We start from the raw sequence: 15,379 nt of genomic DNA, 5'->3' as shown, positions 1-15,379 counted from the left end.
TCATTGCACATTAAATTAAATGACATAATTCATTTAGAAGGTACCCATTTGAGTATAAGGTCAAGGATGAGAAACATGCGAAACTCAATTCCGAACCTGATATTTGACTATACTAATAATAAAAATATATTCATCTTCTTATTAAATATTAATACATACTTACCTTCATCTTAATAATTATATGATTTATTTTAGTCTTATTCATACTTTACTTCATACCAGCTTCATTTTTAATAATAAAAAAAAATATTTCTCCTTCATCATTCTTGCAAAATATTATTATTTTTCTTTCTTTCACTCTTCATTTTTAATATTTAGTCCTTCATATATATATATATATATATTTTGATTATAGTAACAGAAATTTCTTTAGTATGATATTTGACATTTACCGCATGTTTAATCATCAGGCAAGGTCGTCTCCACACTCCACACTCCATACTAGGGTTGTAAACGAATCGAATCGAAGCGAATATTACTGTATTCGATTCGTATTCGTGAAACTATTCGAATATTTATATTCGTATTCGAAATTTTTTCGAATAATTAATGTGATTCGTATTCGATTTGAAATTAATATTCGTATTATTCGATCCGATTCGAGTATTCGATTCGATTTGTTTTAAAACATATTTTATACAATTTATTCGAAAATTTAAAAATTAATATTTTTACATAATATATAACAATATTCAATAAAATTACCTAATAAAAATTAAATAATAATGTTCAAATTACGATATCAATATTCAACTCCCAATGCAATGCAATACAAGCCATTAATTAAAACTTTCGCGTAACATAACATAAACAATAGTTATCAAAAGAACATTTCATTAAAGTGGTTTGTAAATCACTGAAGAAATGTGAGTTTCAAGTTTTCAACAAAGAAAATGTATATATGTACTAGGGTTTTAGAATAAATAATATTTATAAAATTAAAATTAATAAAACGGTATATATATATAATCGAATATTAGCGAATACCGAATCGAATATCTTGATTTTGTATTCGTATTCGTTTATTAGTCGAATCGAATCGAATATTTTTATTCGAATTCGAATAAAAAAATTACGAATACGAATATCAAAATTCGAATACGAATCCCGAATCGAATCAAAAATATTTGATTCATTTACAACCCTACTTCACACTCTTATCAATAATACTAATATTTTTAATATATATTAGGAAAGTTTTATATAATATATTATAGTTATATATTTTAATTTTAATAAAAAATTCTATTAGTATACTTTTTTTATCATGTCCTATTTTGTTTTGTTTTTTTCGTTATTTTTTATATTACTAATTTTAAAGTTATTTATTATTTAATTATTTTTTAATCACAATTTTGTAACTTCCTTTTAATAAAATATATAAATTCACACTTTAATCAGGTAATTGAGTACTCGTCGGTGATCGATTACCCGACGAATCAGGACGGGAACTTCACCCTCAACCAACATTTCTGTTAAAATGTAAAAAAAATAAAAATTTGGTGCAGCCAGATTTACTTACCATTCATTTAAAATAATACAGTAGGGTAACCCCAAATCATGGATGGAACGGCTTAACTAACATTTACATGGCTTATATCCAAAATGGAGACAAAACTTTGATATGAAACTAGTTCATTTTTGGCAACACGCCTCTTAATTTCCTCCCAATCTTCAACAAGATACATCTTTGACTCTAAATCATTAATCTATTCAACCTCGTTATCATCAGATGTGAAAAAATGGCCGCTTCAATGTGGACAATTGAGGAGTGGTCCAAGAATGAACATGGGAGGAAGAAGTAACTAAAATATTGGTTATACACTTAAAATTATTGACTCTTATTTCATGCATCTTTATTTTAGGAGGTCTCACTTGTAGAGTATAAAAATGCTATTGAAGTCTTATTCATTTAATAAGATTCCTCTCCGTCATTATGCATGATTTATGGAAGTTTGATAATAGATTTAATATTAACGCAACAAAATGCTACAATTCAAAAAGATTGGTATCTAGAAAGGATAAGTTTCTTAGTATTTTTATTGCTAATTATCGGATAATGTTGCTATACGAAATAATTCATTGTTAATGTTAATTGAAACTAAGATCTTATGATAGTAACTAGTTAGATCAAGACTTTTATCACTAAACTATTGATTAGGATATGGTTAGAATAATCTCAATAATTTGTAAAAACGGTTTAAAGGGGTGAAGCCAAATCCAAAAATAAAATAAAATAAAAAGTATTATCTACTATAAGAAGTTACATATAAAAATTCCAAGTCCAAATACATCTAATTTTTTAATTAGCACAAAATTGGTGGTTATAATCATAATGACACTATTTTGTAAAATGATTCATGATTAAAATAAATTAAATATTTTCAATTAAGAAATAAAAAAAAAAGTATTTTTTTGAAAAATTTATAGATTTTTAAAATTTGTTATCACTCTGAAAAAGTTGTGATATCAAGTGAATCCAGAACTTGATTAAAACTCAAACAAAGAAACTTTTCAAATGAAACCAAGAATATGAATCGGTTCAATTTGCATATTGAGAAACATAAGTCTCATAACTAAGTAACACAAAAATAAATATTTTAATATTAAAAATAACTTTTTCAAAAAAAGAAACTCAACAAACTTCCCATAAATAATAATGGGATAAAAAAGGGAGTTTGGCCGGAATCCGAACGTGAAAGCTGCTTGCTTTTTCTGATAAGAATCATGACAGTACAAAATACATAGGTACAACTTAAAGATGAAGCCTGAAACTTGAAGCAATCAAATTTGTCTGTTTGTCACTGAAAACCCGAAACTTCTCTCTTTTCTTCCCCACCGGCAAACTGACAAAACAAAACCCTGAAATTCTCCGGCCTCCAATTGGAGATTCCTCTATTTATTGCTTCAACCCAGAAGTTTAAAGGCCGTGAATTTGCAATGTATTTAGATTTAACTTCACTGGAAGTCAGATTTCTTGTGTTGCTGTTCCGAATTTGATGTTTATACAGGGATCAATAGGTAATCTGCGTGCAATGAAGTTGGATCTCAGTAGTAAAGAGAGTAGATATGCGGTTCTGGGTTTGTTAATTCTTATCTTGCAAGTGACTAATGGCCCTCCTCGCAACTTTGTGTCGGCTAACTTGGTGCTTAAGGTTCAGCACAGATTCGCAGCGAAAGGGAAGTCTTTGGGGGATTATTGGGCTCATGATGTCCGCCGACATGGAAGGTTTCTAGCCGCAGATATTCCTTTAGGTGGCAATGGAAATCCCACAGATACTGCGTTAGTTTTTCTATCCTTCTCTTATAATACTTTTGAGCTGAATCTCAGTTTTATGCTTTACTCTGTATACACGATTCGTATTTGATCTAACCCAGTAAGTAGTTTTCTTTTTTTAGCATGAATTTAGGAACACTTTGTTTGTCATGTTTCTCAAGGATCTTAGTAAATCTTGTCTGTTTCTTGTTCACAACCCATCTTGTAAATGACAGAACATTACAATTTTTTCATGACATTATTTGTTTTGAAAAAAAGAAGAAAATAAAGATCAAATAACCCATTGAATAGCATTTGATTGATTCAAATAGTCCATCAAACTTGAAAATCATCTAGGAATATGGGTTGTGAACACTCTTTCAAATTCGTTCATCACAAATAAAAGGGGTAGCCTTCTAATCTTAGCTAATTCAATGGAAGTTGAAAACATGGGTATTCTGTTTTGCTTCTTTGTTTTCCCCACTGTTTATTTTGGTTCTGTTTTAATTGATTTTAGGCTGTACTTCACTAAAATTGGCATTGGGACTCCTTCAAAAGATTATTATGTGCAAGTAGACACTGGAAGTGACATTTTGTGGCTGAATTGTGTTGGCTGTGACAATTGTCCTAAGAAAAGCGACCTTGGTGTAAGTACGCCCTTTCTTTTACTCATGTTCAATAAGTTTCTTTTTAGTTTACTGCCTTGTTATTGCTTTTGAGGACATTATTCAACAGATAGAGCTTAGACTATACAATCCACAAGCTTCATCAACTGGCAATAAGGTTACTTGTGATCAAGATTTCTGCAATATTATAAATGGTGAACTGAATGGCTGTAAAGTTGGATTAGTCTGTCCTTATAGTGTTACTTATGGTGATGGGAGTTCAACTTCTGGCTACTTTGTTAGAGATAATATTCAATTGGATCGAGCCTCTGGAAACCTTAACACCACTCCTATGAATGGCACCATTCAATTTGGGTGAGTATGTTTCCTTAATCCTTGCTCAAATAGTACATCAAACCGAGACAACTAAGGCCTTGTTTGATGACGACTCTTTATCTCTTCATCAATCAAATCATTAACCAAAATACTAAATTACCCTTAATTTTTTTTATAACATTTTAAATATATTATACAAATGATATCTTAGTCATTTAACCCAAATAATTCACTTTTTTCATCATACATTCTTTCCCCAAAAAATTGGATTATTACAAAAAAAAATTATATCAAACAAGCAAGCTCTAAAATTCATGAACAATAATACTCTTTGAATGATGTTGCACTGTTTTCTACAAATTTTGTGGTCCAAGATAGGTGTGGAGATAAGCAATCTGGGCAGCTTGGTTCATCTTCTGAAGCACTTGATGGAATCCTTGGTTTTGGACAATCAAACTCTTCCATGGTATCCCAATTGGCATCGTCTGGGAAGGTGAAAAAAGCTTTTGCACATTGTTTGAATGGTAAAAAAGGTGGTGGAATATTCGCTATTGGACAAGTTGTGCAGCCAAAGTTGAACATGGTTCCACTGATCCCCAATCAGTATGTGTTTCTTAAATTGTTTTTGATTGAATCTTTTGTATTCATGAAAGATGTAATTAGTTTTTTTTATTATTGGGGATACTAGGCCACATTACAATATAATTTTGAAGTCAATTGAGGTGGATGGCTCTATTCTCACGCTTCCTTCGAGTTTTGGTACAAGTTCGGAGAAAGGGGCGATAATTGACAGTGGTACGACATTGGTATATCTTCCAGATGAAATTTATAGTCTATTGATGGCACAGGTATCTACTAAACATTATATAATATATGTTCTGAAAGAGAAGCGCGTATATATGTTTGAAAGATTGACAAATATGTTTTGGTTATTTAGATAATGGCTTCACAGCCTAATCTGAAGCTGCATACATTTGAGGAGCAATTCACTTGTTTTCAGTTTACTGGCGAGTAAGACCATAGCTTGAATAACAAGTGCGTTTAAATTGAGGCGATGATCAATGTTTTCTCTCTTATTGTCTAGCAGGGTAGATTCTGGATTTCCTGCTGTCAAATTCAATTTTGAGAATTCACTTTCAATGACTATTTACCCTCATGAATACCTGTTCAAATTTAATGTGAGCATCCTCTATACTAATTGGTTAATTTCAAAATTCGTTTTAAATTTCTTAAAACTGATGGTTGTATATAGGACGAGGTTTTGTGCTTTGGATGGATGAGTAGTGGCACTCAAACAAAGGATGGGAAGGACTTGATACTCTTGGGAGGTGAGTATTTAGCAGCCTTCCTTTATTTGGTTTTAAATTGTTTGTGCTCAATTGCTTACTCTGTCAGTTACAATGTAGATATGATGCTGTCGAATAAGCTCTTCTTGTATGATCTAGAAAATCAAGCAATTGGTTGGACCGATTATAATTGTGAGTTTCTACTTTTGTAAGTTGGTTTTTTGCTGGATTGTATTTTCTTTTCCCATTGATTGATGGTTAAGATTTTATCAGGTTCTTCGAGCATTAAGGTTAAGGATGAAGAGACGGGTGCTATTTATACGGTTGGAAGCCATCAACTTTCTTCAGCCCATGTCTCGGCTCCCAGGTGGCTAATAGAGTTGTTGTTATTGATGTCCCAATTTGTTCTCATCCACATTAGTTTTATCCAATGATACAAACAACAAAGGACCAATCCATAGATCAATTGAAGTACACCATAATTCTGTCCAAAAAACAAAACATATATCAGATTCATTGATGATCTATTGATTGCCTTTACCATGTTTTGTCGTTGTGGAATCGCAAACTGTTGGCTTGCTATTTTTTTCTTTCTTAAAACATGTTTTAGGGTTTGCTTTGTTGATGACAAATTGTCACCAAAGGAAAGTGTTAAAATGTTGAAGGGGAGAAGTGTGTGTGTGTTTTAAATATTATTAATATATCCTACACCTCAATATTCTTTGTTAAGATTAAACCAAAAAAATTACTAATATGAGGCTAATTGATATATTAAGAAGATTTATTTGGTCCTTATTAGTTATTAGGTTGGTTCTTTTTTCATGTTTGTATTGTGTTTTTCATTTGAAATAATACATTATTTCTGTTCAATTTATTTATGCACTTTCTTCTGTTTCAATTTCTTTAAGAAAAGAGTATGTATGTTTATTTAAATAGTCAACATTTTTAGTAATGAAATAAATTGTTTCTTGTTTGAGAAAATGGATTTGCACTATTTGTAATTTTAGGAAAATCAACCAGAATTAGGGATGACAATTTAAAATCGCCCAGTGAAAACCGAACTGAATTGTCCCGTTTGGAACGGTTTTTCCCCGAAACCGAACGAGGATGGGGCGGGGATGATATTTATGTCTCCCGACCCACCCCATTTTCACCCCGATTCTGTCCCGAATACCATAAACATAATTAAATATATTAAATCATCAATATATTTATTTATTTATATATTTTATAAAAGTATTAAAATTATTTCTTTATAATAATATAAAAGTTTAATATATTACAATATATATTATATTAAAGAATTGGTTTATATAATTTTATTGTATAATATTTATTTGTTTTTTTTAAATAAAAATTATTAACGGTGTCTCGCGAAATTCTCCGAAACCGAAAAAAATCGAATGGGACAGAGATGATATTAAAAAAATCTCCAAAATTAAAACGGGACGGGAATGGTAATTGCATTTTATTCAATTTATTTATGCACTTTCTTTTGTTTCAATTTCTTTAAGAAAAGAGTATGTATGTTTTTTAAATAGTCAACATTTTTAGTAATGAAATAAATTGTTTCTTATTTGAGAAAATGGATTTGTACTATTTGTAATTTTAGGAAAATCAACCATAATTATTGAGCTGCAGATGTTCTAAAAAGGGAAATTACCAATCTGCCCTTTTGAAAATATAACTTAGTAATTTTTACAATTTAGTGTTTGAACTTTAGTTGTTTTTATCTTACAAAATTCGAACTTTGATTTGAATTATTTGGGGTTCCAATTATTAAATTTAGACTTTTTATTAAATGTCTGTTTGATTTGTTAATTTTATTTGACCTGTCATCTTGTTTTTTAAGTTATATGAAAATTGTTATTTTTCTATCATTTTTAAGAATACATGTGTAAATTTTCAATCCTATTCACTCCTTATTTTATCTCTCTTTATTTTTTTTGATCTTTTATTTTCTTCCGTCAGATTTTCATCTTTTCTTCCGTCGGATTACTAAACAACGTTGATATTGGTTAAGGATGATTCGGAGAAAATGAATAATTTGACGGATACGAATAGAAGATCAGATGGAGATAAAAGAAAGGGCGGCGGTTGAAAATGTCAGTTATTACAAAATGGAAAAATAAAATAACAGTTGTCCTATAATTAAAAAAAAATCTCAAGTTAAATAAATTAACGGATAAAACAGATGTTTAGTAAAAAATCTCAAATGGTCAAAAGTTGGTTAGTTAGAGTCCAAAATGACTCAAATTAAAGTTCAATCCCCATCAGATAAAAACAACCAAAGTTTAAGCCCAAATGATAATTAGGGCTTTAAATAAATAATAAAATGTACGTGGGCTGGGCGTTGGTCTTACTGCCAGGTCCAGTTTTATTGGGCTTTTATTTTAAATAAATTAAAATTTTATAATAAACAGGCTGGGCCTCTTCTTTTAAAACTTATTCGTCCCTGAACTTAATAACTAAGTTCAGTATGTTATTTCATTTATTATTATAAAAGTTATCAAAATATAAGAAAAAAAATACTTTCCAAGTTTAATTTTTTTATAGAGATGGAATTAGTGATTGAATAAAAACATCAATTTAAGAATTCAATAAATTCATTAAAACACTAATTAAATTTTGAGTTGAGCTCATTAACTAACTAATTTTTCTTTCTTTAAACTTGGAGTGCCTTCTTTCTTTTTCTTTTGCAGCGAAAATGACTAATTTATTTTAAAAAAATGATAAATTTAATGAAAAATTCAGAGAAAGCAAATTCACGAATCGATGTAGCATGCTATGTGGGTAGAAGAGATAAATTTTTTAAAATGACCTGAAATGCACGTGGGTAGGAGAGAAAAAATTAAAAATATCCCGCTCATTTTAGGACGATTTTTATTTTCTCGAAATGACTGTTTCGGGACCCGAAATGAGCGTTTCGGGACGTGAGGCAACGTGACAAGGCACGTCGGATTCGTGGAGTTGCTTTCGCTGAATTTTTCGTTGAGTTTATCAATCCTCTTTATTTTATTACTTTATTTTATTATGTAAAGTTTTGTTGTAGATGACTATTTCATGATTCAAGTGGCAATTTAAATGTTCACTTGGAGCTAGTTTGTTCACTCATGAGTTTTTTTAGTATACATCACTCAAATACCCTTATATATTATTGGTAAATATTATTTAATAATAAAATTATAAAAAATATTTAAACAAATAATAATTTGATATTTTGTTTAATGAATATAATAATTATTTAGTGAAAAGAAATATGAATAAACTCTTGAGGTCAAAGAGAAAAATTTGAGGTCAAGAGAAAAAGGACCCATTATATATATAATACAAAAAAAAATATTATGGTGTTCTTGAGGTCAAGAGAAAAAAAGACCCATTACATATATAATACAAAAAAATATTTATATGCTGTATATTTTTAAAACAAAACATTTCAATATATATATATATATATATATATATATATATATATATATATATATTATTATTATATATAGTGCACTTTTAAAACTTAATAAAAAAGGTGGGAAAGTGCTTTAATTTGTCAAACATAGAGTCATATTTGAAAAACGTGTCATTCTCAATCTACATGTGTTCATATATATATATATATATATATGGTAGGAAAATTCATCCTCGATGAGAAACGCCGACCAATAATTATGTTGTTTATAATTAATTAATTAATATGAATTTTAAAGTTATTAAATGTGGTAGGTTAAGACTTAAGAAGATGATTATGATATAATTATGTGATGCTTGTCATAATTAAGCAATTATATATGTATCAAAATAATATATATCAAAATCAAAATGGGATATGATCGAGTGACATCAAATGATCCGATCCATATATATTGATTAAAACATTATATTCTTAACCTAACAAAGACGTTTAATTGAGTTTTATATTAATTTTCATTAAAAATATTCTAATTTAAAAAAGTTGTATGATTGTGGTTTTATACTTAGTTATTTTAAAATAAATTTGTTGGATGAATTGATAATTTAAAATGCAGAAAAATGAATTATTTGAATATAAAAGTATTAAATGTCTCTTTTGTTTAATATTTTAATTAATTAAGTAATTGACATGAATAAATGAATTATTTGAAATGACCTCACTCTTGGATTCTACCCTAAAGAATGGACACAAACAATATGATTTATGTGGTTGTAAACATGCATAATTAATAATATAATTTATATTAGTTAATTTCATTTGAATTTTGTACTTAGGATATCTCGTAATATTAATTGAAAATTTTAATTGTTGTTGTCAAATCACTACAAAACAATTATTATAGTTTATTTTCTTCTGTTTTTCTTTCCCTGGGAGGTTAATTAAAACCTTAACTATATAATTTATATTTCTTTTGGTTTAAAGATAAATTCATTTGTATATATAGTTAATTATATTAGAGTTAACATTATTATATCATCGTAAATTACACATATATTTATAAAAATTTAATTAATTGTATTTGTACTGTTTTAAAAAATTGTTCATTAAAAATAACAATATTAATAGCAAGTTGGTCACTAAAAATCTTTATAAAAAAAGAAATAACATGTAATCAAATAAATAATTGTTAGCTAGCAGGATTTCACATCACAAAAGGAAGGAACTATAACTGCTTCTAACAACTCGTTTTTATAGGAAGATAAAATTAAGTTCCCTTCTAACGACTTCAAATAGGATAAATAATTTTGTATCAAATATAAAAGTATTAATTAATTTGATTGTAAAAGTCAGTGATTTTCAAAACGCAGAGAGATCGAATTAGAACAAGTTTATGTAACGATGATAATGACAATAAGGACACAAATATTATTAGTAACAACGGAATTTATCCAATGTATTTTTCGAAAGAAGACCTTAATTTAAAATATTCAACTTCAATAGTTAGTCACAAATATCATGTTTACAATATTTATTTAGGAGTAAGTATGACCAGTAATATTACTTAAAAATAAATAAATCAACATAACTTTTTTTTTTAAAATTAATAATTGTAAACATCATTTCGGATTTTCAGTCATTCTCAAGTGGGTGTAAGTTATGCATTTAATTATTAGAAACATGACCACGTGATTCACATTTATAATTTGTTTAATATGTTTTTCTAAAAAATAAAAATGATACCTTTATGTTCTTAATAATAAATTGATATAAAACTTAAAACAAAATATTTTGATTAATAATTTGAAAAAATAAATGATTTTATAATAAATAATCTCTTAAATACAAATTAAAAAATATTAGTATAAAGAATTTTATTTTGTTTAAACCAAAGTTATTCAACAATGCTAAAATATGTTAAATATCATAAATATTAATAAAACTGCTCATTATATTAGATTATTAGTTCAAATTATTATTTTTTTTAATAATTTAACAAATATTTTTAATTTTTATTCTTACTGAATATATTATTAATATTAATCAGACTTAAAACTCTATTACAATTTATAGGGAAATCATAAAAATAAAAAATAAACACAATAAGGATGATGTATCTTAAATCATTATCAAATATCAAATCAAATAATATTATGACTTTTAATAAGTGTGCAAGTTTTATTTCAAACCTACCATTTTCATGCTTGTTTTATAAATGGATGCAATAAATATAAGAGTAGGTGAGGAAATGGTAATCAGATTATGCGTTAGGTAATTCATTTTCAAATTATTTCTTCAAAAAAAATTTCACAATTATTTCTCTAAATATAATAATTTTTATTTATATTTTTAAAGGAATCTTACATTTTAATGGACTAGTTATTTGGAATTTTTCCAAATAAAATTTGTTTGATAGAATTAGTAAAAAAATATTTTTTTTAAATTTTATTCCTGTTATACCCTTCCCTCCCCCTCCCCCTCCTCTAAATATTAAATTTTAAAATAAAATAAAATAATTATTAAACAAATTATAAATATGTTAATATTAACTTTTATTAATACATAAATAAATAATAATTTTATAAATCACTACTATTGTATAAGATAATATAATATATTATAATTTTATTTTTATTGTGTATTTATTTTTATTTAATATAAAAAATTTATATAAAATAAATTTTATAAGATAATAACTAAAAATTAAACAAGTTTATTAAAATATTTATTTAGAATAATGGTTTAAAGTTAATTTATATAAAAAAAATATTTATAAATATTTAATTTAAATGAGATATATTTATAAATTAATTATTATTTTTTATTTAAATATATTTAACTTTATTTTTTAGTATAATTATTTATTAAAATTATTTAAAATTTAAAAGGTATATTAGATAATATAGTAGGTTATAATTTTATTTGTATTTTTAATTTATTTTTGTTTAATATAATTTTTTTAAACTAAATAAGTTATTAATTTAATTTATATGAAAATAAATTTTATAATGTAATAAAATAAATAATATATATATATATATATATTAATATTATTTTTTAATAATATAAAATAAAATATTTAAGTAAAGAGTAATTTCGATATTTTAATTAATAAAATAATTTATTTAATTTGTGATGTGATTGTAGGTTTTATCCTAATAAATCAAAGATAAACAAATCCAAAGGGGTATTAATTAATAAAATAATTAATTTAATTTTTTTCTTTCAATTGAATTACTAAAGTTGTTAATATAATGATTATTATATTATAATAAATAAATAAAATTCACAAATACATACACAAATTCTTTAGAAAATGAAAACAACTTTTGATAAAAACTTTCAAAAAAAATGTAACAATTTTTTATAAAAAAAAATTATAATTGATACAACAAGTAGTTAATAATCAATCATGATTAAATTTTATATTTTAATTGTATAGACAATTTTTAAGTGTTTTTTTTTTCTTTTTAATTTTGTTGAGTTTTGATGTTTTTTTTTTATATATATTTTGTTATTCAATCGAAACTCATGTGCCTTAATTAATAAATATCTTGGCAACAAATATGAGACATATGATCACATATATAATAATAAATTATTACATCCCCTTGAAAATAAAAAATAAATGAATAGTACATATATATATATATATATATGTTTAATAATTAATAATTATTGGAGTACTGTCTCTATCTCTGGTCCTTATATAAAATGCAATAATAAATCAGCTTGCCGTTCACATTATCTTAAAATATAAATATTTATCAGCTAACTTTCATAGGTTGATTTTCTCTAGCTATAGATCTTTGTTTTTAATATGTTTGAGTTAGTACTGTCTTGTGTCTTGTCACGTCAGTAATTAAATTTATATTACAACGAAGCTCAATAATGTTTGATGTTGGGTTATTCATTTATTATTTATTTTTAATTTAATGGATGAAAAAAATAGACTATTTAAGGTTTTAATGGGTTAAATTATTTTAATGTATTTTATATTTTATATTTAAATTTTATAAAAATAAAATAAAATTATTTTAATATTATGATCAACAAATTAAGTAATCAAATAATAAAATATATATATATATATATATATATAAAACAAATTATTTAATAAAATAACTATAAAAAAATACTATTAAACATTTCTAAACTCATTTGAAAAAAGTTACCTATAAATGTATGTGAAACGATTAAAAGAGAATTTAAAAGATAGAAGGAGAAAGAAAATAATGTAACATAATTTAATTGGCGGAAAAAAATAATAAAATTATTTTTACTCTCCTTATTATTTTTTAATTTTTTAATAAATAATGTCTAAGTTATTTATTTTTACTTTTTTAAATTTATTGACCTTTTATAAATAATACAACTAAAACAAATTAAGATAATAATTCTTCATATTTATAATTAATCACATATTATATATACATATATATATATATATTAAAAATGGATATGAATCTCAAATAAATGCTTTCTAGAAAAACATCACTCCATTTGATCATGGAGAGTAAAAATAAAATACACTAAATTAAAAAATATATATAATCACTAAATTAAATAAATAAAATGTCGACAGTTGTATTTAAGAAACAAATGTCAAAATTTTGATTTTCATTAGAAATGTCTGAATTAAGTTGAATTATGACAATGATGTGCTTGTTAAATTATAAAAAATAAATAATTAATTAAAAACTTATACATCTCACATGAATGATTGGTATAAAACATCTCCAACTCACTCATAATTGTCAAAAATTTTAAGTGACCAAGTTTTATCACAAATCGCAACAATTAGATTATAACTCAAATCAATCATTTTATTAATTAAAATATTAAAAATATCCTCAAATAAATATTTCATTTTATATTATTACAAAATAATATTAATATTAATATATATATTTTATATTTATTTTATTACATAATAAAATTTATTTCCATTCATTTATAAATATATTTCATTTAAATTAAATATTTATAAAGAAATTTATTCAATTTTTTTATTATATAAATTAACTTTAAATCATTATTCTAATAGATTTATTTAATTTTTAGTTATTATCCTATAAAATTTATTGAATGTAAAAAATTTATATTAATTATATTAAATAAAAATAAATACATAATATAAATAAAATTATAATATACTATATTATCTTATATAATATTTAAAATTTTATAATAATGATTTATAAAAAAAATATTCATTTAAATTTTTATTTATATAATAATGAAAGTTAATTTTAATTTATATATAGTTTTTTCAATATTTAATATGTATTTTATAATATTTTAATAAAATTAATTTATTTTAAAAATGTATTATTAATTGAGAGGGAGAGAGAGAGGGGGAGAGAGGGGATATGATTGGTATTAATAATTAAAAATTTAAATTTTTTCTAATTTTATCAGTTATTTGAAATAAAACCCTTATAAAACTCCAATAACCCATTCTTCAAGCAATCTCTAGATGTTACATATTTAATTTTCTGAGCTGAAATCATGACGGTTGAAGTAATGATAATTTTCAACATGAAAAAAACATTATAAAAAAAATAAAATATAAGTAAAGTGTATTAATGAATCCCACAAAACTCAGCCTATGGACCATACACTAATACCAACCTTCGTGGCCAATAGAAGCACCAACTCCTCAACGCCAAAAATTGTGGTTCCCATATTGTTTGAAATTAAGCTCCTTTGGCCCCAATATATTTCTGTTTTCTTCACGTGTTATTTTTTCTTCAAGATATCTCAATTTCATTATTTTAAAATAGATTTAGTTATATGTTCATGAATTTCGACTAAACTTTGATAATGAAATTCAAAAGTTTGGTTAGTTGGATGAACGTTTCTTATTGAATTCTACACTATTATTATTGTATTTATTTTAGTTTATAAAAATAAATATATGAAATGAAAAACTTAGATTTGATTTAAGATTAAATAATTTAAAAATAAAAATTCAAAAAAATACATTCATTTTTGTTAATATATATAGATATAGATTTAAGAACTCCACTAAAATATCTAAGTGGGTCATAAAGTGTGGCAATATGTTTAAATTGGGACATAAAGTTCAAAATGCACAATAAATTAGTTACCTTCAAAGTATGACAAATATTTCAAATGGAATAAATAGTTCTATGTTTGTTCTATGTATGAGTAATTAGTAGAATGATGTGAAGATTTTCATGACATATTGTGCAGATTGAGATCTCAAATGTTTTTATTTTCTCAAAAGAAAATATAATATCTCAGCACAAGTTGAAGCCCAATTGTATATTTTTAGACTGATAATTTATTATTTATTTCTTCTATGTTAGTCACTACGATTAATTGAACCCAACAATTTTGTTCAATATAGTGATGGTGACTGATAGACCAACGATCATGAGTAGTTCTTCATTACTTCGAAATTCTGGTTTCTTACAAACAAAAAAAATAGAAGATTTTTTTTTTAATTTGTCCACTAAATTAC

General features: G+C 24.9%; 1 protein-coding gene across 1 annotated transcript; it reads left to right on the top strand.

The window, feature by feature from the left end:
• The first annotated feature begins 2,677 nt into the window (after positions 1-2,677).
• On the top strand, positions 2,678-6,108 carry LOC124930151 (aspartic proteinase 36-like). Its single transcript, XM_047470514.1, has 9 exons — positions 2,678-3,283; positions 3,774-3,903; positions 3,992-4,236; positions 4,576-4,800; positions 4,886-5,045; positions 5,135-5,208; positions 5,285-5,375; positions 5,450-5,525; positions 5,604-6,108. The coding sequence occupies exons 1-9, from the start codon at positions 3,000-3,002 to the stop codon at positions 5,693-5,695; spliced, it is 1,377 nt and encodes a 458-aa protein (XP_047326470.1). The 5' UTR covers positions 2,678-2,999; the 3' UTR covers positions 5,696-6,108.
• Positions 6,109-15,379: the final 9,271 nt, after the last annotated feature.

The sequence above is a fragment of the Impatiens glandulifera genome, chromosome 3 (assembly GCF_907164915.1).
Source record: "Impatiens glandulifera chromosome 3, dImpGla2.1, whole genome shotgun sequence".
Taxonomy (NCBI): domain Eukaryota; kingdom Viridiplantae; phylum Streptophyta; class Magnoliopsida; order Ericales; family Balsaminaceae; genus Impatiens; species Impatiens glandulifera.
The sequence above is the reverse complement of the archived record's forward strand: the minus strand, read 5'-3'. Positions and strand labels throughout refer to the sequence as shown.